This window comes from Mytilus edulis, chromosome 1, assembly GCF_963676685.1.
Source record: "Mytilus edulis chromosome 1, xbMytEdul2.2, whole genome shotgun sequence".
NCBI classification, from domain to species: Eukaryota; Metazoa; Mollusca; class Bivalvia; order Mytilida; family Mytilidae; genus Mytilus; species Mytilus edulis.
The window spans coordinates 46,900,790-46,926,427 of NC_092344.1; the positions used below are offsets into that span (position 1 = coordinate 46,900,790).

Genomic DNA, 25,638 nt, shown 5'->3' on the forward strand with positions numbered 1-25,638 from the left:
GGTCTGGAAGGTTTCATCTGACCTTGACCTCATTTTCATGGTTAATTTATCAATGATTTTTTTGGGTAAAGTTTCTTAGATACTATGTGCAATAAATTAACTATATTTAAAGCATATTTTGTGTATGTAATGACTGTGAGGTGTACATGTATTTCCAGTTTGGTCTATCTGACCTTGACCTCATGTTAAGTTTATGTGATAGTTGTAGTTTTATATTTAGGACTAAATATAAAACTACAACTATCACATAAACTTAACATGAGGTCAAGGTCAGATAAAGAAGGCAAAACATTTCAGTGTGTGCACTCTTATTAAAAGGTTGGCTTAGTATCTTTTACATTCAAAATGATCTGCATTCTAAAATAAAGCTGACACAAAATTTACTGAAATGAGTTTATTTGAAAACACTTTATAACGTAACAATGTACAGATTAAATTGTGATATACATGGTATTCACTGAAGCTTCAGAATGGATGTCTTTTACATGTATATACAGTGGCATGTTTCTGAAATATGTAATGATTCTGTTTCAATTCAACAATGTACATTATTTATTTAATTTTACTTATTCAGTTCAATTTTCAAGAATAATCTAAAATTTGTTGCATTACCATTAAAAGTTAAACATAATTTCAAGTTGATAATAGGATTTTTCATTACAGGAACTATCTCAAATAATTCTTGTAATTAATGGTTTCAGGTAGAAATATTGCACCTAAAATACAAATATCTTATGATGTAAAATTTATTTTTGTGTGCTCAGCCATATAATTTTAACATGCATTATAAATGACAATTTTCCACCTGAAACTCAAGATATGAGAAATGTTTCAACTTTATTCAATTCAGCTTGAAATTTGATGTTTGTTTTTAAGGTTTACAGAGTTTATCAAATGTTTCACATATGTAAAATTGCTTTTTTATTAGCAAAATATGAAAAGTATTCATATTTATGCATTAGTTCAATAGTAAATCTGCATCCTAAAAAGATTATCCTCTAGATGGAACTCATGTTCCTATGTATTATGTATTTCAAATTATGTATTTCAAATTACGTATTTGAAATCACATTCTGGAGAATAATCTTAAAGTACATTTGTGAAAAATTAAAATATTAGATACATAGTATTCTTATAAATTGTTTTATTCATAGAAAACCGTTTTTCTGTTGTTTCTGTTACCCATATTCTTTTCTTTGCCAGATGTACTATAGCCTACCAGACTATTGAATTAAAAGAAAAGTTTTTGCGGAGATCTGGTTGTAGAAAGACAGAAATTGATCAAGGTATTTTTATTTAGCTAATTTTGAGACACTAATGTGACATTAAATGGCTGCTGTCAAATAGTTACATTGTTGGTTGCTCTGTTGTCAGAGTGTAAAAACTTTCCAGCCATCATTGGTCATTTAATTTAATATTGGATTTTCCCAGCTGTATTGTCAGGGATGCTTTATTGCATGTTAGCTAAAAGGAAACCATTGTATGGTTCACAGTATCTTGCAAAAACACAGTTTGTGCTAAGATAATTTTCAAATAACATCTATTTCCACTAATGTGTAGTTTACAAATTACCAAAAAATGTAAAAAATAAAAAGAAATCAATTTGAAAATGTTGTATTTCCCTTGCCTTCCTACCTTAGAAAAATAACTAAAAAAAATCAACTTTTGTTTAATTGACATCGATTTTATATATAACCTTATTGGTCAAGAGGGGGTAGGGGGTCAGTGAAAAAACTATATGAATTAAGTTTTTTATACTATATTGTACTTTTGATGTCGTCCCTAATTCAGAGCATGCTTTTTATACGACCGCAAAATTTGAAAAAATTTTCGTCGTATATTGCTATCACGTTGGCGTCGTCGTCGCCGTCGTCCGAATACTTTTAGTTTTCGCACTCTAACTTTAGTAAAAGTGAATGGAAATCTATGAAATTTTAACACAAGGTTTATGACCACAAAAGGAAGGTTGGTATTGATTTTGGGAGTTTTGGTCCCAACATTTTAGGAATTAGGGGCCAAAAAGGGCCCAAATAAGCATTTTCTTGGTTTTTCGCACTATAACTTTAGTTTAAGTTAATAGAAATCTATGAAATTTTGACACAAGGTTTATGACCACAAAAGAACGGTTGGGATTGATTTTGGGAGTTTTGGTTTCAACAGTTTAGGAATTAGGGGCCAAAAAAGGGCCCAAATAAGCATTATTCTTGGTTTTCGTACAATAACTTTAGTTTAAGTAAATAGAAATCAATGAAATTTAAACACAATGTTAATGACTACAAAAGGAAGGTTGGTATTGATTTTGGGAGTTTAGGTCCCAACAGTTTAGGAATTAGGGGCCAAAAAGGGACCCAAATAAGCATTTTTCTTGGTTTTCCCACCATAACGTTAGTATAAGTAAATAGAAATCTATGAAATTTAAACACAAGGTTTATGACCATAAAAGGAAGGTTGGTATTGATTTTGGGAGTTTTGGTCCCAACAGAATAAGGGGCCCAAAGGGTCCAAAATTAAACTTTGTTTGAATTCATCCAAATTGAATAATTGGGGTTCTTTTGATATGCCGAATCTAACTGTCATGACTGTGTATGTAGATTCTTAACTTTTGGTCCCGTTTTCAAATTGGTCTACATTAAGGTCCAAAGGGTCCAAAATTAAACTTAGTTTGATTTTGACAAAAAATGAATCAGTTCGGTTCTTTGATATGCTGAATCTAAAAATGTACTTAGATTCTTGATTATTGGCCCAGTTTTCAAGTTGGTCCAAATCGGGGTCCAAAATTAAACTTTGTTTGATTTCATCAAAATTGAATAAATGGGGTTCTTTGATATACCAAATCTAACTGTGTATGTAGATTCTTCATTTTTGGTCCTGTTTTCAAATTGGTCTACACTAAAGTCCAAAGGGTCCAAAATTAAACTTAGTCTGATTTTAACAAAAATTGAAATCTTGGGGTTCTTTGATATGCTGAATCCAAAAATGTACTTAGATTTTTTATTATGGGCCCAGTTTTCAAGTTGGTCCAAATCAGGATCTAAAATTATTATATTAAGTATTGTGCAATAGCAAGTCTTTTCAATTGCACTGTATTGCGCAATGGCAAGAAATATCTAATTGCACAATATTGTGAAATAGCAAATTTTTTTTTTAATTAGAGTTATCTTTCTTTGTCCAGAATAGTAAGCAAGAAATATCTAATTGCAAAATATTGTGCAATAGCAAGATTTTTTTTTAATTAGAGTTATCTTTCTTTGTCCAGAATTAACTTAAATCTTTGTTATATACAATATATAATGTATATTCACTTTTTACTACCAACTGATAAATTAAAATAATCTTTACCATTCAGTGATAACAAGCAGTTTTTTTACATCTTAATATTTTATGATGTATTTAAATGAGTAGTTATTGTTGCAAACTCCATTAGAAATTTTAATTGAGATTAGTTTTGGAATAAGGGAAAGGGGGATGTGATTAAAAAAATTGGGTTCAATTTTTCTCATTTGAAATTTCATAAATAAAAAAGAAAATTTCTTCAAACATTTTTTTGAGAGGATTAATATTCAACAGCATAGTGAATTGCTCTAAGAGAAAACAAAAATTTTAAGTTCATTAGAACACATTCATTCTGTGTCAGAAACCTATGCTGTGTCAACTATTTAATCACAATCCAAATTTAGAGCTGAATCCAGCTTGAATGTTGTGTCCATACTTGCCCCAACCGTTCAGTGTTCAACCTCTGCGGTCGTATAAAGCTACGCCCTGCGGAGCATCTGGTTATAATCAGATTAAAGTGAAATAATACAAGTTTATACATCTTTATCAGATAATTATACAAGTATCATGAACTGATTCCGCTAGTACAACATGGTTGTTACTTGGAAAACCTTAAGAATGGTCACACACTAATAATAAGTCATTAAAAAGGTTATGTATCAGTTGACTATAGAAGGTATGGTCTAACAGTTATGTATCAGTTGACTATAGAAGGTATGGTCTAACAGCTCCACATTTTTGTAATTTTAACTCATTATTACATTGATAATATTAGTTCCCACTGAAAGAATGGTTATTGTTGTAGAAAAATTGATTATATGTAAATGTCTCCTGGAAGTACAAAGTATCTGATACAGAAAGTTATATACATCTTTGACACTTAAACAATAAGGTTCTTTAATGGTTGTTCCACTTGAAACTATTCTTTGTTTTGAGTTCATGTAACTATGAATTAGTTAGGATATATTCATGTTAGGTAACTATTTTCAGGAAAATATGTAAATAGAAGCAAGCCCAAAACTTAATCTGTGAAAGTCACCGGTATATACATTTACATTAAAAACCATTCAGTGATATGAACACAAATTTTATGAAATATGATGTTCATTTGCAATTTTACTTTACAGTTGATTGCATTGAGTGTGTAGATAAAGGTAATATCTTCAGTTAGCTTGCTTGCTAGCTGAACCGTGAAGTCAACACTAGATTAGGAATACTACCCTCTTTTTCGAAGTAGCCAAGTCCTACAGACAGATAAATTGGTTATTTGTCTGACTAGTCAGGAGGGTAGTATTCCTTACCTAGTAATGACTTCACGTTTCAGCTAGCAAGCAAGCTAACCAAAAAAATTACCTTTATCTACACCCTCAATGCAATTAACTGTAAAGATCTCTTTTAGTTGGGCAATATATTTAACCTGGTTGAATAAAATTGTATAACATTATGCTTGTTGTCATCATCTATTCCTGTTTCCCTTTAAAAAAGAAAATGTTGGTAATTTAGGAAAAAGGAAGTGATTTAATGTTCACTTTTGACTTCTATAGATTAATGGTGCTGACTGTGTCATCTTATTAAAACATGATGTCACTTAGTCTGTCATATTCATTGGCGGATCCAGGGGGGGGGCATATAGTTGGAACCCCTCCTTTACTCTGGGTTGGGAACATTATATTATCACTAGTGGTAAAATTTCATTTTTTAAAAGAGGGATACTGGGGGCTGGGATTGGTAGGGGCAACAAATGTGTACTAGTTTTATGTTTGTAAAATAAATGAAGTGATGTTGTCAGTTGAATATAAACCTTTGAACTTTGCTGAAAAATAGAAGATTCTGGTTGATATTCATACTTTTAAAAGTCAGGGCATGAGACCTAACTAGATAATTTACTACAGTGCTTGTCTATATGAACAACACTCTTGTAAATATGTACATGGTTCTTGCATGCAATATTTTCCCCCTAAAAATATCTTAAGCAATTTTTCAACAATATTCTTTTTATAAATACAATTATTCCATTTTTTTAAATCTTGATATGAATAAATGTGTATAATATTTGCAAAACTTTACTATTCACATAGACGTACCTAGCAAATCATTTAAAAAAAGTCATATAATTTATAAGGCCAAATAGGGCCCTTAAGGCACCTCCTACTCATTTGAGAATTGTCTGGATTGAACAAACAGTCATTCTTACAAATAAAGATACAGACTAGCCAACTACTAAAATAGACATTTTCTCAAGGTACACATTACCAGTAAATTGTACTCTATATTTAAACATAACAAACAAAGCTACTCCCAAGTTATATAGTCTCAACAATTAGTATTGTCATAGTGGAGGTCATCATATAAAGATTTGCTAAACATACAAAAAATAAGACGTTTCATCATTTAGGTATTTGTCTTCTGTTATTTACCTAGAAATAAAGATAAAATGTAATACTGGACTACTGGAGGGAAATTTACCAGCTAATCTTCCAATTTGATTGATTATCATGATGGCAGATATGAGCCCTGTGAACAAAAAAAATGATCAAAATGATAATTTGAGAACACTCCAGTATAATATAATTGTTATTCTTGCTTCACAGGGGATATGGGCTCATATTTCCTGTTAGTGTACTATATCCCTTTCGTATGATGGCTCAGGGAATATCGGCTAATATTTCTTGCAAAGATCCCCTAAAAGTATAGTAGTCCATAATACTGTTCAGATGTGGACTGAATACTGCAATATTTCTTTTAAATTTTAAAAGAAAGCATGGATTGAGCATTCTTATTTATAAAACAAAGCTTTTATAAGGAATCTTTTTAAAATGAAATCATTTGAAACAACGGCTCACATTACACATCTTGCAATAATTTAGTTTAATATGCCCTTTTGAAATCATAGCTGCAAAATTATGTAATATTGATAATAAAATTAGGCATTTCATCAAAAATTTCCAATTTTAAATTATTCATGCAGATAATATTTCTTTCTAGTCATTTAAATTCATATAAACAAAAGCAGCATGTATTTTCAATATTTGAACTGAACAAATTATTTACTTGTCTTTAAGGAAACATTTAACAATTTATCATGTATTGAACACAATAATGTTGTATTTATCATCTTGTATACTGTCTTGATTCACATTGTTCATACACATTTTATTGATATAAACTAATACACTAAATTCTGGATGATTATAATTTGACTTCTTGGTAGCTATTTTACATCAGTCTAATAGCACAGTTATCAAAGCATAAAAGACCATTGTTATATCTCTCAGAATGACTTTAAATTATGTATATGGATGAATTCAGCTGCTGAGGTTAAGTTTTTGTACAAGCTGGTTGAACTTTAGTGATCTGTTCACTACTTAATTTAGAAAAGCATTATGACAAAGAAAAAATGATTTACAAGGTATATAATAAACAGGCTATATGATTGAACTTAATACAAACATTAAGTATGAAAGACATATTTCAGGAAAACAGCTTAACAGCAAAACTTAAAAATGTTTTGAATATACAATTATTTTATTAAACTTGAGTTACTTCAGTTGTAACAGTAGTATAAGCCATTCCATTTTGTTTGGCTGAGTGTACATTCCGTAAGGATATGAAATTACAAACAAACAGATTGGTAAATGTGTCACGGAACTGTTGACTCATAATACAATACAGAATAAAATTAATTGCACTGTTCAGAAGCACTAAAAGATCCATTATATCTCCTAAATTGGAATATACTGTCTGAAAGAAGTTTTGATTCAGGCCACTAATTCCTGCTAAAATTCCTTGTGGGAATTCAGTAATTACAAAGAAAAGCACAACAGCAACAAGCATCATGGTTGTCCTGTTATGTTCAGCAGACGTTTCTTCGTTGTGTCTTCCAGCTTGCTGTAACAAGCGCTGACGTCTTTTACTGGCTTCATGCATTGCACAAATGATGCATGCACTCAGAATCGTCAGTAAGACACAAGGAGCAATTTTGATGATGACTCCGTATATCCAAAATGTTATTGGTTGATATAATGAATGGCTTTGAGCAAACAAACTCAAATCAATCCAGTAGCCTGTATAGTTTGGTTGATATTCAGCCAGTTCATACACTCTGTACATGAAATAGTTTGGTATGCACAGTAAAATTGTTACCACTACCACAATACCAATTGTCAATTTCGCTCTTTCTAAACTGCATAGCTGGTTTGCCACCACGTGATGGCAAACAAAGATATACCGAAACACTGCCAAGGAAACGGTTAGCCACATTGCCATATTATGGCAGGTTATAACCACCAGATTGTTCACCACAACAAAATACATCCATCCCTTTGAATGTCCATATGTATCACGTGGAAGAGTGAAGACATATAAGTACAAAGCATATACCAAATACACGGACATTGTCATGACGTCCGCCAACGCTAAGGCTGTAAGGATTAAGTTTGTTGGAGAGATCATGTGTTTCCTTGTTAGAACAATTATGTTCAGAATGTTTGACACTACTCCAAAGAAGCAGATGAAACTGCTGATGTACCCATGGTACTGTGAATACTTCTCGCTGAATACTACAAATTCATTGTTTACCACTATTTGCTCAGTAAAATTTTGTCCAGAACTATTCAAACTCTCCATGATTGATTGTATATTTCCCTATTATATGTTTGATTGTCTATATATTTATATTGTCCAGTTGTCACTTGCTAAATCACAGTTATATTACAAACGAGACATGTACAAAAATAAATGATTTTTTTTATCATACAGTCAACAACAACGAAAAGATGTAAATAAATGATCAGATCTTGTCTGAGTATTGTTAAAATCCATGTGTCCTTGTCATGTAAGATTCCAAAACTGATGAAAGGTTTATCTCTTCCATATTTGATTGTTGTGCGTTGAACAACAGGTCAATTACCACTCTCTGTGCGGATTGTTGTAGTCTTTTCAGGGCTTGTAATCTGCAATGAATAAAAAGAAGACTTTTATAGGTTCTGTATGACAAAAAGAGAAAGTCATTAGAGAAGTCTAGGTTGACTTGATGCATATTAATGTGCCTCCTTCATATACAATTTATTTTCCTTAATGCTATATTCTAATTTACAAGTCTGTGTTGAACCCAAGACATCTACTCTGTAAGGAGATTATGTTTTATTCTTGACATTCTATTCGTATTTTTGCAGTATACACTGAATTTTATTTTGTCTCTGATATTTTGTTAATGAAGAGAACAAATTTATATTAGGATTTTGAGTAGGAAGACAATTTTGCTAATTCTGTGAAATAACTGAATTTATTCATTTTTTGATTTGCTAGAAAACATGAACTTTATAAATCTGTTGTTTTCAATTCATTTGCTGATTTTGTATCCATTAGGAGGTAGAACAGAAATAGTTTTCACAACAGGTTCAAATTCAAAGTACAGAATATTAAACAGGTAAAATAGATTAGAATTAACAAAATACAAGTAATGTTAAAATCCACAATAAAGGTAATATCAAAACAACTGCAAAGACAAATGTTGGCTGTCCATAATTTTTCGTACCCTTTTACTCAGATCATGTGTAAAATCTAATTATTCCATGGAACCCCATTACGTAAATTAATAAATGTCATCTTCCTGTATAAATTCTCATTACACAGGAATGAATACAATACCCAAGATCCATCTGATCACTTTCATAATGAATACAAAACATCTTAAGAATATAAACCCATTATCATAGAAATTGTTGTATGTGAATTGCTTCATTTATAGGCACACAGAATTGTTTTTTCATGTTCATTTTCATGGAAAATGGAGATCTATACAAGCTATCATTCATATATAGTATACTGATACAATGACCAAAACAATGGTAGAACATATTAAGGTGTTTTTTCCTGTTTATTTTATAGCAGTAATTAAAGGTTTTCCATGATAAGACAACATTTTTCTTTTTCTAGTTTTAAGTACATACTCATGTTTTGGTATGATTTAAAACAATTTTTCTGATTTCACAAGTGATAGAAATGAAAGATTGCATGAGAACAGTCCTTTAAACATTAACTTATCTTTGGACTCCTCAATTTACAGATATAATTCAATTTGTGGAAGTGAAAAACATTATATATCTCAAATATAATATAAATGGCCATTATTGTGATGATGTGAGGAAATTCATTTTTGTAAAAACTAACATTCATTCTAAATTATCACCAATGTCTTTGCATACCAATTTCCACAGGATGTTTTCCCTCTTTATATTTTTTAACATTGATGATATTATTAGTAATTTTGTATAACACAAGCATTACACTTGAAAACCTTGTACCCTTCATTTCCCTCCAATAGTTTTTTTGTAAATTAATTTGCTAATCTCCATTTATAGCAAATAAATTGATAAGGACATGTTCTTTCTAGGTTTAATCAATTAACATCTTAAAGACTGTTCAGGTCTCAATAAAACAATTTAATGCTGCCTAAAGAAGAGAACTGTCGACAGAAAATCTTCCATTATTGCAGATTTTCAGAAATTCATAATTGTTTCGAGAATTCTTGTCAGCCTGTATAACAACCAAGCTATTTTCAATTTAGCTTTGATAGACTCGCTTAGTGGTTAGGATAAAAATGCAGATTTACCGATAAATAATAACAGGGGGAATTTCTTGTTTATCTTAAATTTCACTATCTTGAAAAAACATTAAGTGCCATTTAATAATTCCCTTTAGTGTTGATTTAAAAAAAAATCCTCTATTAATGAATTTGAAAATGGCAGTGTTTCATAGAAAATTAGCTCTGTGATTTTTGTAAACATAATTTTTGACCATTTACACACATTAGTGGTGTCCAACCTTTTTATGGCCCCGCAACGAATTTGTTGGTGCCATATAGTTTTACCCTTGTCTGAAATTCCGAAATTCCGTAATTCCGTAATTCCAAAATTCCGTCATTCCGTCATTCCGCAACAAACCATTATACAGAGTTTTTTCTAAATGCCTTCAGATATTGGGTTGATTTTTTGGTATGTGAGTTAGCCATGATGTGTTACAGATCAAGTTTAAGTTTCATTCCGCTCCGCTAATTTTTGTCGAAATTACAGGCTTTGGACTTTGATAAATTGTTGAAAATCGGTTATACGGACTTTTCAATGCCTTCAGATATTGGGCTGATTTTTGGTATGTTAGTTAACAATGATGAGTTACAGATCAAGGTTAAGTTTTGTTCTGCTCCACTAATTTTTGCCAAAATTATGGGCTTTGGACTTGGATAAATTGTTGAAAATCACAGTCCACTAATTTTTGCCAAAAATATGGTCTTTGGACTTTGATAAATTGTTGAAAATCACAGTTATACAGACTTTTATTCTATACGCCTCCAGATTTTGAGCTGACTTTAGATATGTGAAACTACCATCATGTTGGTGTCCGCATGTGTTATTCAAATTGCAAATTTTTCAACTTTTTGGGACAGGGCCATTGGTGTTGCTTTGACACATCTAGTTACAATTATAATCATAAATTTTGAAGAATAGAAGACTTGAGCACAAACTTTATAACAGAAAAATTTTAAGAACCCTGTTCTCACATTGCACTCCATTCACTCCACCCCCAAGAATTATTTCTTCTTTCACTCCAGAGCCATAAAGAAAGTTATGGATTTACAATTAACTCTAGAGTTAAAATTTACATAGACAGATAATGCTTCATTAACCCCACATCTGCTTTTAACCACATTACAAGAAGTATTTTGACAAGGTTTTTTTTAAATCATTGCAATGTATTTATGTTCGTCTTACATCCAAGTTTTGCCACTTTTCCCCCCTTTTTCCTGCTTTTGAACTGGGTCAACTCTTGATAATTTTTCTGTATCCTTATGAATTTTGTGCGACAAATAGTGTTGGTTTGAAGTTTTTTCTATAATTGAATTGTACTATCTTTTAAGCTTTTTTAGTTGTTTATTCCTTATGCTGTAAGACTAAACTAAGAACTAATTTCATAAACCTTACCTTGAACAGATGAATATCACTAAAAACAGATTCTGAGTAAATGTAAATGTTTATAATGTTGGACAGACGAAATTTTATGGCCACGAAACTATTTTTTATTTCTGTAAATACCCCTACTTAAGAAAAATACAGTAAAAGGTACTGAAGATTGAAATGGTGATTATAAATAATCCAACATGGAGTAAAACAAGAAAATCTGTTGGATAATGGTGTACAAATACGTATTTTACTTCTTTACAACTAGACATCAAAGATATAGACACACATAAAAAATAGATTTAATAAAGTAAATGTTTATTTGTTGATTTCCATCAGTTAGTTTTGGTTTAGGTAGCATATGGTATCATGCTTGATATAGTTCACTAGTACTCTATTAGACATTCCAGGTAAATGCTTAAAAAGTCCCAAGAGTTAATCAAGACAGGTTATGTATATTGCATTGCTTAAATAGTTGAGATGGTTGATAATATTTCATCAGAACTTGTAACTGTTGTTGTTAATAAGAGTCAATATCCAAAAAAAATGCCAGTTTTAATTTCAATGATATCATATAGAAGTCAGATAAGTACATAAATGAAATTCAAATTTTTGGCAAAGACATATCTGCTATGCATTCCAAAGTTTCTGTTAATTTCCTTTTAGGCTTCACATGCATGGCTAAATAAACAAAATTAAATTAGATTTTATAATAGAAATTCAATAAGGAACCAAATAAGAACTGACATTTTATTCAAAATTTCCTGTTCTATGTTTCCCTTTTGTTCATATCCATTGTTATAGATAAAGTGATTGAATAATTAGCTCCTTTCCAGAACAACTATGGGATTATGTCTAGAGACATTTGAGAAAATCTTATATCTGTAACTGTAGACAACATGTTTGCAAAACAGTGTTTTCTAGAGGAGTACATAGAAATTAACAATATAACAAAAAATCTTTTCTTTGAAGTTATCTAGTTGTTGAAATTTTTATTTACATTTAATGGGCCTAATTTTACTATCAATATTTTTTTTCTTTGCTTATCCTTTCTTTCTTTCCCCCTCTTTTTTGTCATGGGATGGTTGTACATATCAAATATCCCTTTGCAGTTTGGTATCTGCTATCTCTTCTGATACAATTCTGTTCTATTTATTCTCCCTAACCATGAAGACATAATTTGTGACTTTTATCTGCAATGCTTCTGAATGATCTGATTATACAAATGTCAAAGGTGTTTATTTTATTGAAAGTATGTGAACATTTGATGGAGAATTGGCTTTAAATGACTATAGAACTACAAGTTGTTATCAGAATTTAGACAAGTCACTTACTTGATATTGATCATAAACAAAAGATTCCATACACAATTTTATGGGAGGATTTTACTTTATTGAATTGCTGTTCTTTAATAGTTTGAATTGTACTGATGCTTAAACTGGTCTGCATTTAGTAAAGTCTTTTAATATTTAGTGTGTATGATTAACAACCATCAGATTGTTAAAACTTTGTGTGTGTTTGTGTTTTTAAAAATGTTTATTTGCTGGGTTTTTTTGTAATACGAATAGAATATTGTCTTTTTGGCTTTTTATTAATCTATATATTTGAAAAAAAACCAGCTTTCTATTTATAAATACATTTTTATTATGAATAGATTGGAGTACCAGATATGACAGGACTTCATACATCTTGACATGTCAAAGTATATGACAGTACTATATACTGCATGACATGTCTCAGGTATGACACACTTTGTGACATGTCACAGAAAATGACTTAAAACAATCAATACAACTTATCAACAGATTTACTTATAATATGCAATATGATGTTGAAACAAGAAGCGCTAAAGCTTCTGGAGCACTTGAGTGTCTTCTCTAATTTTCATATGAAGTTTATCTAGTTTTCTGTTAAATGTTTTTGTTTGTTAATATGGCTTCTGAGAAAAACAAATTAAATTTGTTGCAATAGGGATTCCTTCTTGAAGATAAGGTTTGATTCTCATCAGAATACAAATGCAATATTTGAAATTTTAGATAAACTGAAGTACATGACAAAAATGTTGGTTCATTGTTTCATGTTGCATTTAATCTGTAGGGATTGCAGTTACTAGTTATTTAGTTCAGTATTAACAAAAGGACATAAGAGCAAGGTCACTAATCTTGTATTTTACCTTGATCTGTAATTTGTTTTTAGTTATCTTTTCAAGTGCAGTAATGTTTGTTTTGTAAAATAAGAAGTATCATGCTGTTACCTGATATTAATGAGATTTGTAAGGAAAACAATTTAAAATTCATGAATAGTATAACAAAATGTTAACATGCTGGACAGTTGGTTTATTATTTTGTTCTTAAGGAGTAGACTTTATTTCAAGTGAATTCAAGTACATCGATTTGACTGATGGATAGTTGTTTCATTGGCAATCATGACCACATATTATTCACTTATATTCATTAAACTTTGGGGTGTTAAATGCTCTTTTCTAGATTAACCTTTATGAGCAGCCTGAAGAAATAAATAAAAAAACAAACATAGGAAGCTCATTACCTTGTACATTTCTAAAGAGTACTGCTTATGAAAAAATCTTTGGTTTATATTTTAAATGAATAGAATTGTATCATTTTTAAAAAGCAATATCACAACAACAACCTACAGAATTGGATGCAGAAAAATTCAGAAATGATTACAGTTTACGATATTGTATATTATTCATTTATTTGCTTGTTCATGAGAAATAATATATATTTTACCTACCCTTATCAGAGAATTCCATATTTATTATTTATCAGAATCCTTAAACAATTAGATTTAACACATACAACTTACAGCAGATACATTTAGATTAAATGTAATTATTTCTTTAGAAAATTAATCAAGATCTGTATTCACAAGAGAATGGTCACACAAATCCATAAAATTATGAAGCATTAGGCTATATGACATGGAAGGGTCAATAATAATGATAATTCATGCTGATATATAAATACCCTCCCTGTATGATTTAATTGATGCTGTCCACTTAACTGACCATAACCTGTGAGATCAATTATACATTTTTATTGAAAGTTTACTACTATTGATAGTTATAGAAGGCTGTAGAACATGTGGTCCAAGGGTACCAGTTTATGTGTTAGTTTTATTTATGGTGCCTTTCCCATTAGCATGTTAATATGAAGACAATTTGATTATTGTTAGAATATTTATCAGATTTGTCTGGGATAGCTGTAATATTTTTTTCTTTTATTTTCCAATCCATGGTTCTTCAGGGACAATCAATGGTTGTAAAAATGGAAATGGAATATTTAAAGCATACATGTACAAGCTTCACAGTATCTTAAGTTGAAACCTTTGCTTATCATGAATTTTGATTTTATAGTTAATCATTTGGTTAGCCAAATAGCAAAAATCTAGAATGATTTAACATTAAAAATATGTCTAAAACTTGTTTGTTTCTTATAATTATGTATATGGGCCTGTCATCTAATTTTTAGGACCAAGTTGTATACAAGAAAATATATAGAAAAAACTCATAAACTGTCACTTCCGAAATGTGAGATCTAATTCATAGTGTTGAATCAAAATCTATGAATCATTTTCTTTTCATTTCTCTTCTCAGATCATGAAATTATAATATAGACTTAATTTTGTAACTTTAGGGTATTTCAGCAGATATCATGTTGAATTGATCAGAGATGTTTTTTAGTAGTGAGCACCTATAATGTTTTCTCTTTAGATAATTCTACAAAAAATATGAATGAATTGCAATAATCCTATTAAATGGTATGTTTTATAATATCCAGAAGCAAAATGCTCTTTTTAACCAGATGAGACCAGACATCCTAATGTTTATGGAGATGTTGTTATCTGAGTCTCTAAATGTGTTTAGTAACTATCTTGGTGAATTAATCTATCTTATAAATAAGCTTATTCATAAAGGTTACAAATCAACACTTTAATTTCATCTTTGAATATTGTTATGAATGGTATATTTATTATACCCCCGCTTTGAAAGAAAGAGGGGGTATACTGTTTTACCTCTGTCTGTCCTTTAGTCAGTCCGTCAGTCCGTCAGTCCCATGAATATTTTTCGTCACATTTTTCTCAGGAACTACACTACCAGGATTTCTGTAATTTGGTTTCAGACTTGATATAAGTCAGCTATACCCTGTGATGCGTTTTCAGATTCATCACTTGACAACTATCTGTTTACCGAACACTTGTATGATTTTACACATGATAGCCAAGTTGAAAATTTTCGTCACATTTTTCTCAGGAACTACAATACAAGGATTTCTGAAATTTGGTTTCAGGGTTTATATAAGTCAGCTATACTGTGTGATGCGTTTTCAGATTCATCACTTGACAACTTCCTGTTTACCGAACACTTGTATGATTTTACACATGATAGCCAAGTTGAAAATTTTCGTCACATTTTTCTCAGGAACTACAATACAAGGATTTCTGAAATTTGATTTCAGGGTTTATATAAGTCAGCTATACCGTGTGATGCGTTTTCAGATTCATCACTGGACAACTTCCTGTTAACTGAACACTTGTATGATTTTACACATGATAGCCAAGTTGAAAATTTTCGTCACAATTTTCTGAGGAACTACAACACAAGGATTTCTGAAATATGGTTTCAGGGTTTATATAAGTCAGCTATACCATGTGATGCCTTTTCAGATTCATCACTTGACAACTTCCTGTTTACCGAATACTTGTATGATTTTACACATGATAGCCAAGTTGAAAATTTTCGTCACAATTTTCTCAGGAACCACAATACAAGGACTTCTGAAATTTGGTTTCAGGGTTTATATAAGTCAGCTTAATACCGTGTGATGCATTTTCAGATTCATCACTTGACAACTTCCTGTGTACCGAACACTTGCATATTTTTACACTAATAATATTATCCACTTGCGACGGGGGTATTATCAGTGAGCAGTAGCTCGCAGTTTCACTTGTTGATTTTGTTTTCAATAATACACTTATGTACATTTATGGTCTTGCATTCTCTCAATACCTATATTTTTTGCATTTTTTTCTCTGACTGATATGGATTTCTTTACGCTAAATCCATTTGAAGTTGGATTTGTATTGATGATTTTTGGAAACAGATAACTTCAAGCCATCTTATGACCTCTACATTGACTATACATTTACTTCTACTTTCCAAGACTCTCACATTAACAGTTTTGTGCTTAACATTACAGAACAACTTGTGATCTTCATATTGTTTTGTTTAAAAAAAATTAGAATTGAATTTAAACTTCTGGTTAATATTTCTTCTCAAAATTGTCATGTTTTGGTATCACCCATTTTTACTTGTTCATTTTAAAATACAAAAAATGCAGTATTAAACAATATCTATGTAAAACATGTTGTTGACTGTGAATCTATTTTATACAATCTGATTAAATAAAGAACCGGTTCTAAATATCTTTTTCAAATCCTCAGAATTTGCTATATAGTGACATACCTTCAAAACTTTGAAAGGAATAATTTCATTGGTGTATACAATGATTGCAAAGTGAGGACACAGGATAGGTATTTTAAGCAGATTATATTGAATATTCTTGAAGAAGTATCATGAATATTGAAATCAAGGAACCTATTCAAGATTATTGTAGAAATAGTGATCTTGGTATGTAGATGTGGAAGCTTGGTTGCAAATTATTCTCGTAAAGGAGAATTGATTACAATTAAATCATAGCAGTATAAGACTTAATATCTTCAGATAATAAATTGTCTTGAAATTTTCTATGCTAAATCCCTAGACTGGATTCAGACTGTATTAACAACAAAGACAAATTACCGTTGGGTTTTAGATATATCATTTGGGGACTTGCGTAACTTTAAGAGGCACTTCTGAAAACATTAAAAAGTGAAAAATGGTCTATTGATGATCTGGTCATTACGCTTATTTCTAGATTAAAATAACCTCCTTCTTTTTCGTTGGGTGATCAACCAATAAAAGTAACTGTGTCAGTTTTTATACAATTGCTTGATTTCTGGTAGGAATAAAAGTGCTTAACATTAGAGAAAATCATATAAATATAGATTCTACCACTGTATTGCTATGATAAATTGTAAAATTTAAAATGTGAGGCTTAAAGAGGGTACACGTATTTCGATTCCAAATTCAAGATTGTCAATTGAGAAGTATAGTGTCATACAAAATAGTGAAAAAGTGGTTAAATCTGTTTCTGAATTGAATTGTAGATATATATGCCAACTTATCTTTCTTTTTCAGGGATCTGGAAAAGATTGTGTTCATTCTCACAAGATATGGTTGACTTTATCATTAGTTCACACAGCCAAATAAAGGGAAAAGTAAGAATAATAGAAGGTATGATGAGGCCAATTGTTTAGCCCCTTTCTTTTAAATAGCATCCATCAGATGTTCAAAAAGCATTAGTCTCTCAGCTATCTGCTTATCAGTATTGATATTTTTGAAAATTCTATTAGTGCCTCAAACTACAAAATTTGCATAAATGGCCTCATTTTGAAATCTCGTCTTTGAAAGATCGATAGAAGGTACAAAAGGATATTCAAGCATGAAAAGAAGAAAACAAATTGACAATGCTATCACAAAAAACTAAATACATGTACATGTACTACCAAAAGACAAACAAAAGTCTACTAAAAACACAACAAAGAAAACTTAAGAATGAGCAACAAAAATCCTATAAAAAACTGGAGGTGATCTCAGATGTTTGGAAGGGTAAGCAGATCCTGCTCCACATCTTTGCACCCATTGTTACTCCTGTAAGTACTAAGGTTCTAGTTTTCTCTTAGCTATTTGATAATTTGCTTTGATCAATGTCTCTCCTATATTCATTTTACAACTTAAATTTTGTTTGTAAGTAAATTGATTATATCCATGAGTTTATCTTTAAAAAATCATTGTTCAGTATGGTTTTCAGTTTTTTCAAAAGACAATAATGTCACGTTAGCATTAAGAACAATTTCCTCAAACTGACAATAAGTACTGCATGGATGTCTGGATTAAAATGATATTTCATCAATTTGTAAGAAAAAGACTTTGCTTTTAAGTTATTAAAAAGAAATGAACAAAGTACATTAAGCTTTTAAATTGGAATTTTTTTCTAGAAAAAAAGAAATTAAGTCTTGTATATTTCTAAGAAATAAAAAGGAAGTTTTTTCATTTGATATTTAGAGAAATTGAATATTTAATCCAATTAATTGCTTTTCTGTATTTGTTATTATCAGACTTAAATTGAATATAATACTCTTGTTTGAAATATTCAACCTTTACATTTAGAAGCTTAGGTTCCATAAATAATCTGAGCATACAAATGCTCAGGGTTAATAACTTATTAAAAATATACAGACAGACAGGATTGATAATGAACTCTTAATATGCAGAACTCTAAATAGATAGAGAGTTAGGCTCAATAACTTACTTACTCCAAACATACAGAAAGTCAAGGTCAACAGCTCACTCCAAACATACAGAAAGTTAGGGTAGAATTCAGGGTAAAAAATGAAAAAGACTAAAAATAACAGTATACAAAACACAACATAGAGATTCATAAACTCTTCCAAAAACCAGGGGTTAAAAGACTATAAATGTCGTGATTAAATAGATACCAAACAAAAGTAAAAATTGCTTTCTATTGATTCTTACACAAAGCTTACACTAAGATGTTTCCTCATTTGACAGAGTATTGAGTCAGAGTGCAGACATATATAAAGACTTGATTAGGTTAGGAAGTTACACAAACAAGGAAAAGTAAATACTAGGCCTCTCATACAACTTTCATTGACATGAAAAAATTAGCTGATTGAAGTCAATAATTTTATTTGATTGTCAGGATAAGACTTGATCAGTCTTGTACTGATAAATAACACTCAGGAATTGTACCCATAGAGCACTGACAGAACATATGTGTCCACTTCAGTCCATAAGTGATGTATTTTGACCGGTCAGTATTTATTGTGGTGTAATCAATTGACAATCTATTTTATCCATTATTGAACAATTTATCATTGAAGAGTAATAACTCAAGTCATGATGTAATAAACTTCTCTTGATAAAGCTTTACTTCTTTTCCGGTTTCTGTGATTTATTTTGAATGTTGTCATGTTTCATTCAATCAAGACTTGTGTTTTTGAAAAATGTATGTCCTGAATAACCTTGTGATAATGACTACTTCACACTGACAATCAGCCATTTTTAACAGAAATTGATATACAATTGTTCTAACTTATTAAACAAAGGATACAATGTCCTTCTATTGTATAAAGTTTAAGTAATCTACATTTGCATTGGTCAGGTTTGAAAAAAAAATATTCTGAAGTTAAAAAACTTTTATTATTCACACAATTTTTGTATCAACACTACACTATTTACTGATGGCAACACATTCACACCACAAAACAGTATCAGAATATTTGTGCTAGAATGATAATTAGGTAGTTGCCCTAAAAACCAGCAGCATGACTTATCTTTCTTATGGCTTTACTTTTGGTTTTAATACAATCTTCAGCATGCCTGATTGGAGTTGGAGATTGTAAAATAATCGGATTACAAATCGCAACTAAAGGACTTGAAAAATTGAAAATTTCTTATAATTTTTTACTCGAATTTTTTTAAGTAAGAAAGTCAAAGAAATAAGTAACAAACACTTATTTGAATATCAAATTTGTATGCATGTTTTCTTTTTTATATTTTGCAGCATGAAATTTGTTAAATGTCTGCTGGCTTTTTGTGAAGAGTTCTGTCAATGGTGACTGAGAAAGGGGAAGTAAGCCTGCTTTTAATTGGTAAAACATATTTTTTTTGCAAATGTATATTCTGTGAATCATTGAGATTGGGAAGAAACAAATTTAATGATATATCAGAAAGGAATCAAAGTTTAGTGCCAATTCTATTATGTGTCTTAATGTCCTCATGGAAGTGACAGTTGACAAATTCCAATTGAGTCAACAAAGTAAATGAATTTGACTCTATGTGGGGTGTAATGCCAGTAGTGATAAATATCTTCGGTTAGTCTGTTCTTACTTGGCATCATAATAGTTATCTAAGTGACAAAGCCTGAATCATTGGATTCTTCATTAAGGCCACTCGAACTCAAATTTGATTTCTCTCACCCCCATAATGTAAACATAAATAGCTTTGTTAGACTTCATTACGGAAATAAGATGTAATTTATACTGTAAAGACACTGATACGTCTAATATGATAAAAGTCAAATTTGTTTTTTGTAAGCTGATACTTGTTAATCTTGGAAATTGTTACATCATTAGTTATCAGATGTCACACATAAAAATAAACTTACAAAAAACCAGTCATATATCTCAGATACATGATAGAAAGTGCAAAAGGATTTTTTTCATAAAGGTCAAATTATATGCAGTTGTAACTGTATATGTGGTCAACTGAATGAAAAAAATATTTGGCCTGCCAAAAAATCAAGGTTTTATCAGGTGTAGAACATAATAAGTATTATTATATAGCAATAAATATTTGTTTGTTTATTTAAATAAAAACACCCGAGAAAACGACCGTGCAATAAATCTCTGTATTTGCACGCATTTCCGGAAAAAAGCTGAGGCGTTCCGAAATCGGCATGCATATTATTGCATCTTTGTTGTCGTTTGGAAAAGCAAGATGGCGGACGCCGGTCAAACAGATAATTTGACAGAGTCTATTATTGATAAGCAAATGGTGATGAGCTTCATTGACGATCAAAAGAAAAAAGCAACAGTTAACTGCACGAAGCGAGATTTGAAATTGTTATACAAATGGCTGGTTGGAAAGGGGGAGTTGAGGTCAATGGAGGACATCCCTCACAATGAATTTGATGCTTTCTTGTCTGAATTTTATATAACTTTAAAGAAAGAAAATGGACAGGAATATGAACCGGGAACGTTTGACGGTATTCGTGCCAGTATTGAGAGGTATTTAAAGGAAAAAGAGTACTCACATTCATTACGTGACAAGGAATTTAATTTGTCAACAAGAGCACTGTCTGCAAAAAAGGTCCAGTTGAAAAAACTAGGAAAAGGACATAAGCCGAATGCTTCAAAGGCAGTAAGTAAGGATGAAGAAGATTTGTTGTGGGAACAGGGGCAGCTCGGTGATGGTACACCTAGAATACTAATATTTTCTCTCTGGTACTATTTTACAAAATGTTTCAGACTGCGTGGTAGAAATGAACATAGGCAATTACAATTGGGAGATATTCTAATGAAAAAGGACCCTGTGGATAATCGACAGTATTTAGAATTTTCAGAGAGACTTACGAAAACTCGTGATGGAACCAAGGGGAAAGAGAATCGTAAAGTAAAACCGAGACTGTATGAAAATAAAACTGATCGCTGTCCAATACGGCTTTTTAAAGCATATCTTATTAGACGTCCTGATAATGTAATGGAACCAGAGTCACCGTTTTATTTGACATGTATTCCAATGGAAAGAGTTGAATCCATGATATGGTATTACGCAAGGCCTATGGGAGAAAATACACTGGCAAACTTGATGCCAATGGCCGCAAAAGAAGCTGGGATGGACCGTAAAACAAACCACAGTGTGCGTAAAACAACAATAAAAACCCTTCGCAAGGCAGGTGTACCTAGAGACAAAATCAAACATATATCTGGTCACAAAAGTACAAGTTCGATTGAAGCTTACGATGATGATCTCTCCGATAATGAGCAAAGGGAATATTCAGATGTATTAACTGGTGTTAAATCGTCAATTGGACAATCAGTGACCGCAAATGAAAGTGACAATACATTTAACAATATGGCTTTACAGAAAATTCACCGTCCTACTGTTTCACACCAAATGAGCCCTCCGATGGCCACATCTTCACAGTCTGTATGTTCTTATACTGCTGCGCCTAATAATATTCATGAACAATCTTCTAAAGGTGCGTCAGAGGCATTATCTAACATGTTCAGTAAAGGCACTGTTTTGAATAACTGTACTTTTAATATTAACTTTAACATGGAACAGTCAAATGGAGAAGGTCAGAGACAATCTAGGCAAAATTACTGTTATGAACCACCAAGGAAAACATACAAGAGAATTCTTCCGTTGGAATCTTCAGACGAATCGCAAGAATTCTAGACCATAGACTTTTCAAAACCTTTGAAATTTTATGGACACTTTTTTATTGTTGAATTAATATTACTTATTAAACATGTTAAATTGTTGAAAACTGATTTATTTTCTTAAAAAATACAAAAAAGACATCAATGCAATAATAAATTACATTTTAAAAGTACATTTTTGTCAAACTATCAGGATCAGACCTTTAAACAACAACAAAAATCATTCAATTTATTATCGTCACTTGGTGTCCTTTGTCTTTCATTGATATCGCCTTTAAAAAATACCATATTAATATCGCCCTTGGCAATAGTGTTGACTTGAGTTATTGGAACTGTACACAATATACATGATATATAGTTGGTCCTTTCATGATATTGGACTGCTACAAATTATATTTGCACACTCTGTCATTATTTTAAAGGAATGCTACCAATATGAAAAAGAATAGATATGGGACAATGGCACAAAGGCATTACAAACTCACTAAATCTAACACAAAAAATATAAATCCTAAGCTGACAACACAGGAGATAAACTTGCACGCTACCTCCTTCTTAATATCGGAAAGCTGCAAAATATAACAAATGTCATTTCGGTCAGAAAAAATCTGGTTCAATTTATTGTGGTCACTTGTCTGTCTGTCTGTTCTCCATATTGTCACCACTTGTCCATCTGTATTGAGTGTAATCTGTCACTAAGTTAATTTTTATTCAATTTATTGGTGTCCATGTCTGTCTGTCATCCGTCAACAGGGAAAACATGACTGTCATGAGTCTCATCACAATGATCAATTTTACTCGTAGTAAAAGTTTTAAAAAAAATACAACTTCAAATTATTTTTTTTTCATTTTTTATTTATTTAAAGGTTAACCATGAATGAAATATTTTACAAAGAAAAAAATATCACTCACCCTCAAAAAATATCGAAAATATTATTGCACTAGTGCAAATAACATTTATTAGCATTAGTGCAATAATATATACTTGTCTCTAAAAACTTGTATTTTGACTGAATATAACAGAAATTTTGTGTGTAAAATATTTATTACTATATAATAAAAGGGTTATTGCATTAATATTGGTGGATATTGCCCTCGCAGTATATCATATTGCACTCGTAAACTCGTGCAATATGATATACTGCTCGGGCAATATCCACCTTTTTGCCCTCGCAGTATATCATATTGCACTCGTAAACTCGTGCAATATGATATACTGCTCGGGCAATATCCACCAATATTAATGCAATAACCCTATATTACTATTTTCTGAAAAAAATATCAAGCAGGAGCAAAATGTAAAATTTCATTCTTTCAATGTCTTTTTTTGTTTTTCGGAGGTAATGGTAAAGTACCAAAAATGACCTGTGGTGTGGACTACTCAGAAAGCTTAGGATTTGAACCTTAATATATTCTTACTGAGAAATTGATTTCATTTATAGTCACAGATGATAAAGATGATATTGGGGTTATTTTGATTTGCAAGATCACTGCAACTCCATGTCGCCCTTGTTTTCTTTTGCGGAAGTACACATTGATTGTATTTAATAAAAGAAAACAAACATGGAAATATAACTTATACAAAGGTGATATGTACCAAATATGGACTTGTTTACAGGATACTTGAGATGTAGCTATAAACTTTGATTGGTTAAATTGATTTTCATTAAAATTGGCTTGTGATATCTGCACGCTCTTGACAGAAATGTCAATATATCATAGAGTATACACGAGAATTATTTTTCTTTTTTTTGACAGTTGATGGGATTTAATTGATAATCTGTAATCAAAGCAGAAATAATATATCTATCAATACCGATGTTAATGTTAAAATCTAAAGTTACATTCAAATATAATGTCCACTAGTATTTATTTCAAGAGAATATACCTTGGATTCATTTATTTTCTTGGGTATTCATTTTTAAGTACCTTATCATTTTAGTCCATACTTTTGAAGCAAAACACCTTATCATTTTAGTCCATACTTTTGAAGCAAAAAAAAACATATTGTTTGTTAAACTTCCAAGAATATTGAAAATGGCAGTCCTATCTTATCTCATTGAACATTTAGTTTTCAGTGCCATTCAAAAGTGTGTTTTGTCCCATGCCAGGAGTTCATCACTTATTATTGTACCATTAGGGACAATCGTTGGTTCCAGTCATATTTATGTTCTATTGTTGTCTTGTTCATCTATTTCTGAAGGAAATGTAGTAGACTGTAATATGAATAAAATGAGATGTGAGGTATTTGTCTTCGAACAGCAACCCAATGCCACATTTATAACGGAAAGACATTTGGAGAATGATGGATAATATTTCAAATAACTAATAAACAATTAATCGAAAGACTTTTAGCAAACAACAGGAAGTCACAAATATAGGAAATTAACTGTCTTGTCCGCCTGCTTTAGGATCTTGTTTGTACATTGCACTTTTATGACAACAGTCCCCAACTCTATATGTTCTAGAAACCAAATCTGCACTAAATCATGTGGTTATAGGGTGGACTGTCTTACCCACTAACACCTTCTTTTTATTCTTGGTTGTCAAAATTGTCCAACATCTTTTAGATTGTAGCGATTTGAATATTCTGATTTATTCTCATTCTGAATATGCATGAAATATTTGCCACTGGACATTATGCAGTCAACAATTGATCAGCTTAGTAAATAATCACAAATTTTTAAAACAATTTGTAGTGCATTTCTATTAAAATTTGTACTGAAATCTAATTAATTAAATTCATATTTTCATCGGTTTTCCTAAATTCCCATTAACTCTAAAGTGCTCTTATTAAATCCTGAATCTCAATTACTGGTAATTGATTGAAGATTAATTTTTTGAAGTTATTATATTTAGATAACAAATTTTCACATTTGAAAAATAGGATGTAAAACATTGTTTTATATTGTTATGTGTATATTGTATAATAACAAGTTTTTTTAATACTTATAACCCTGTATTCAAAGGTGGCATAAATTCAAGGGCACTTGGGGACTGTAGGATGAAGATTCAGGGCTTTTTTTTCAAATGAAATACCCCTCTTTTGCCTCATTTTGATATGATGATAATCCTCTCTTAGATGTACTTTTAGAATGTTTCTGAGTCAATAGGATTACATGTTTATAGCAGGAAGTCTGAAACCTATGGAAACGGTATTGGAATTCTAAAAATCTAAACTAGTTAAATTCTACTCCTGCTTTAGTATGCAAATTCCCAAGTATTTTAGAGAACAGAAGTCAGTTTCAGAAAAAAACTAACCATAAGTCATGAACAATTAATTCAGTATACTTAAGATAAATCTAAGTGTTAGTTTTTT

At 30.8% G+C, this 25,638-nt stretch overlaps 2 protein-coding genes and 1 long non-coding RNA gene across 6 annotated transcripts in view; 2 read left to right on the top strand and 1 right to left on the bottom strand.

Moving 5' to 3' along the window:
- The window catches only part of LOC139483987 (protein MON2 homolog), a 287,784-nt gene that overhangs the window by 81,828 nt on the left and 180,318 nt on the right, over nucleotides 1-25,638 (top strand). The window lies entirely within an intron of this gene.
- Nucleotides 1-25,638, top strand: part of LOC139484035 (uncharacterized) — a 107,965-nt gene that overhangs the window by 1,533 nt on the left and 80,794 nt on the right. Inside the window, exons 2-4 of the long non-coding RNA XR_011655106.1 lie at nucleotides 1,204-1,286; nucleotides 17,488-17,583; nucleotides 19,937-20,024. This is a non-coding gene — a long non-coding RNA (uncharacterized lncRNA). The remainder of the gene's footprint in view (nucleotides 1-1,203; nucleotides 1,287-17,487; nucleotides 17,584-19,936; nucleotides 20,025-25,638) is intronic.
- The window catches only part of LOC139484008 (G-protein coupled receptor dmsr-1-like), a 92,172-nt gene continuing 71,434 nt past the window's right edge, over nucleotides 4,901-25,638 (bottom strand). For both annotated transcript variants that reach the window (XM_071267732.1, XM_071267737.1), the window contains one exon: nucleotides 4,901-8,225. In XM_071267732.1, the coding sequence (XP_071123833.1) occupies nucleotides 6,802-7,899 (1,098 nt within the window). In that variant the 5' untranslated portion in view covers nucleotides 7,900-8,225 and the 3' untranslated portion in view covers nucleotides 4,901-6,801. The remainder of the gene's footprint in view (nucleotides 8,226-25,638) is intronic.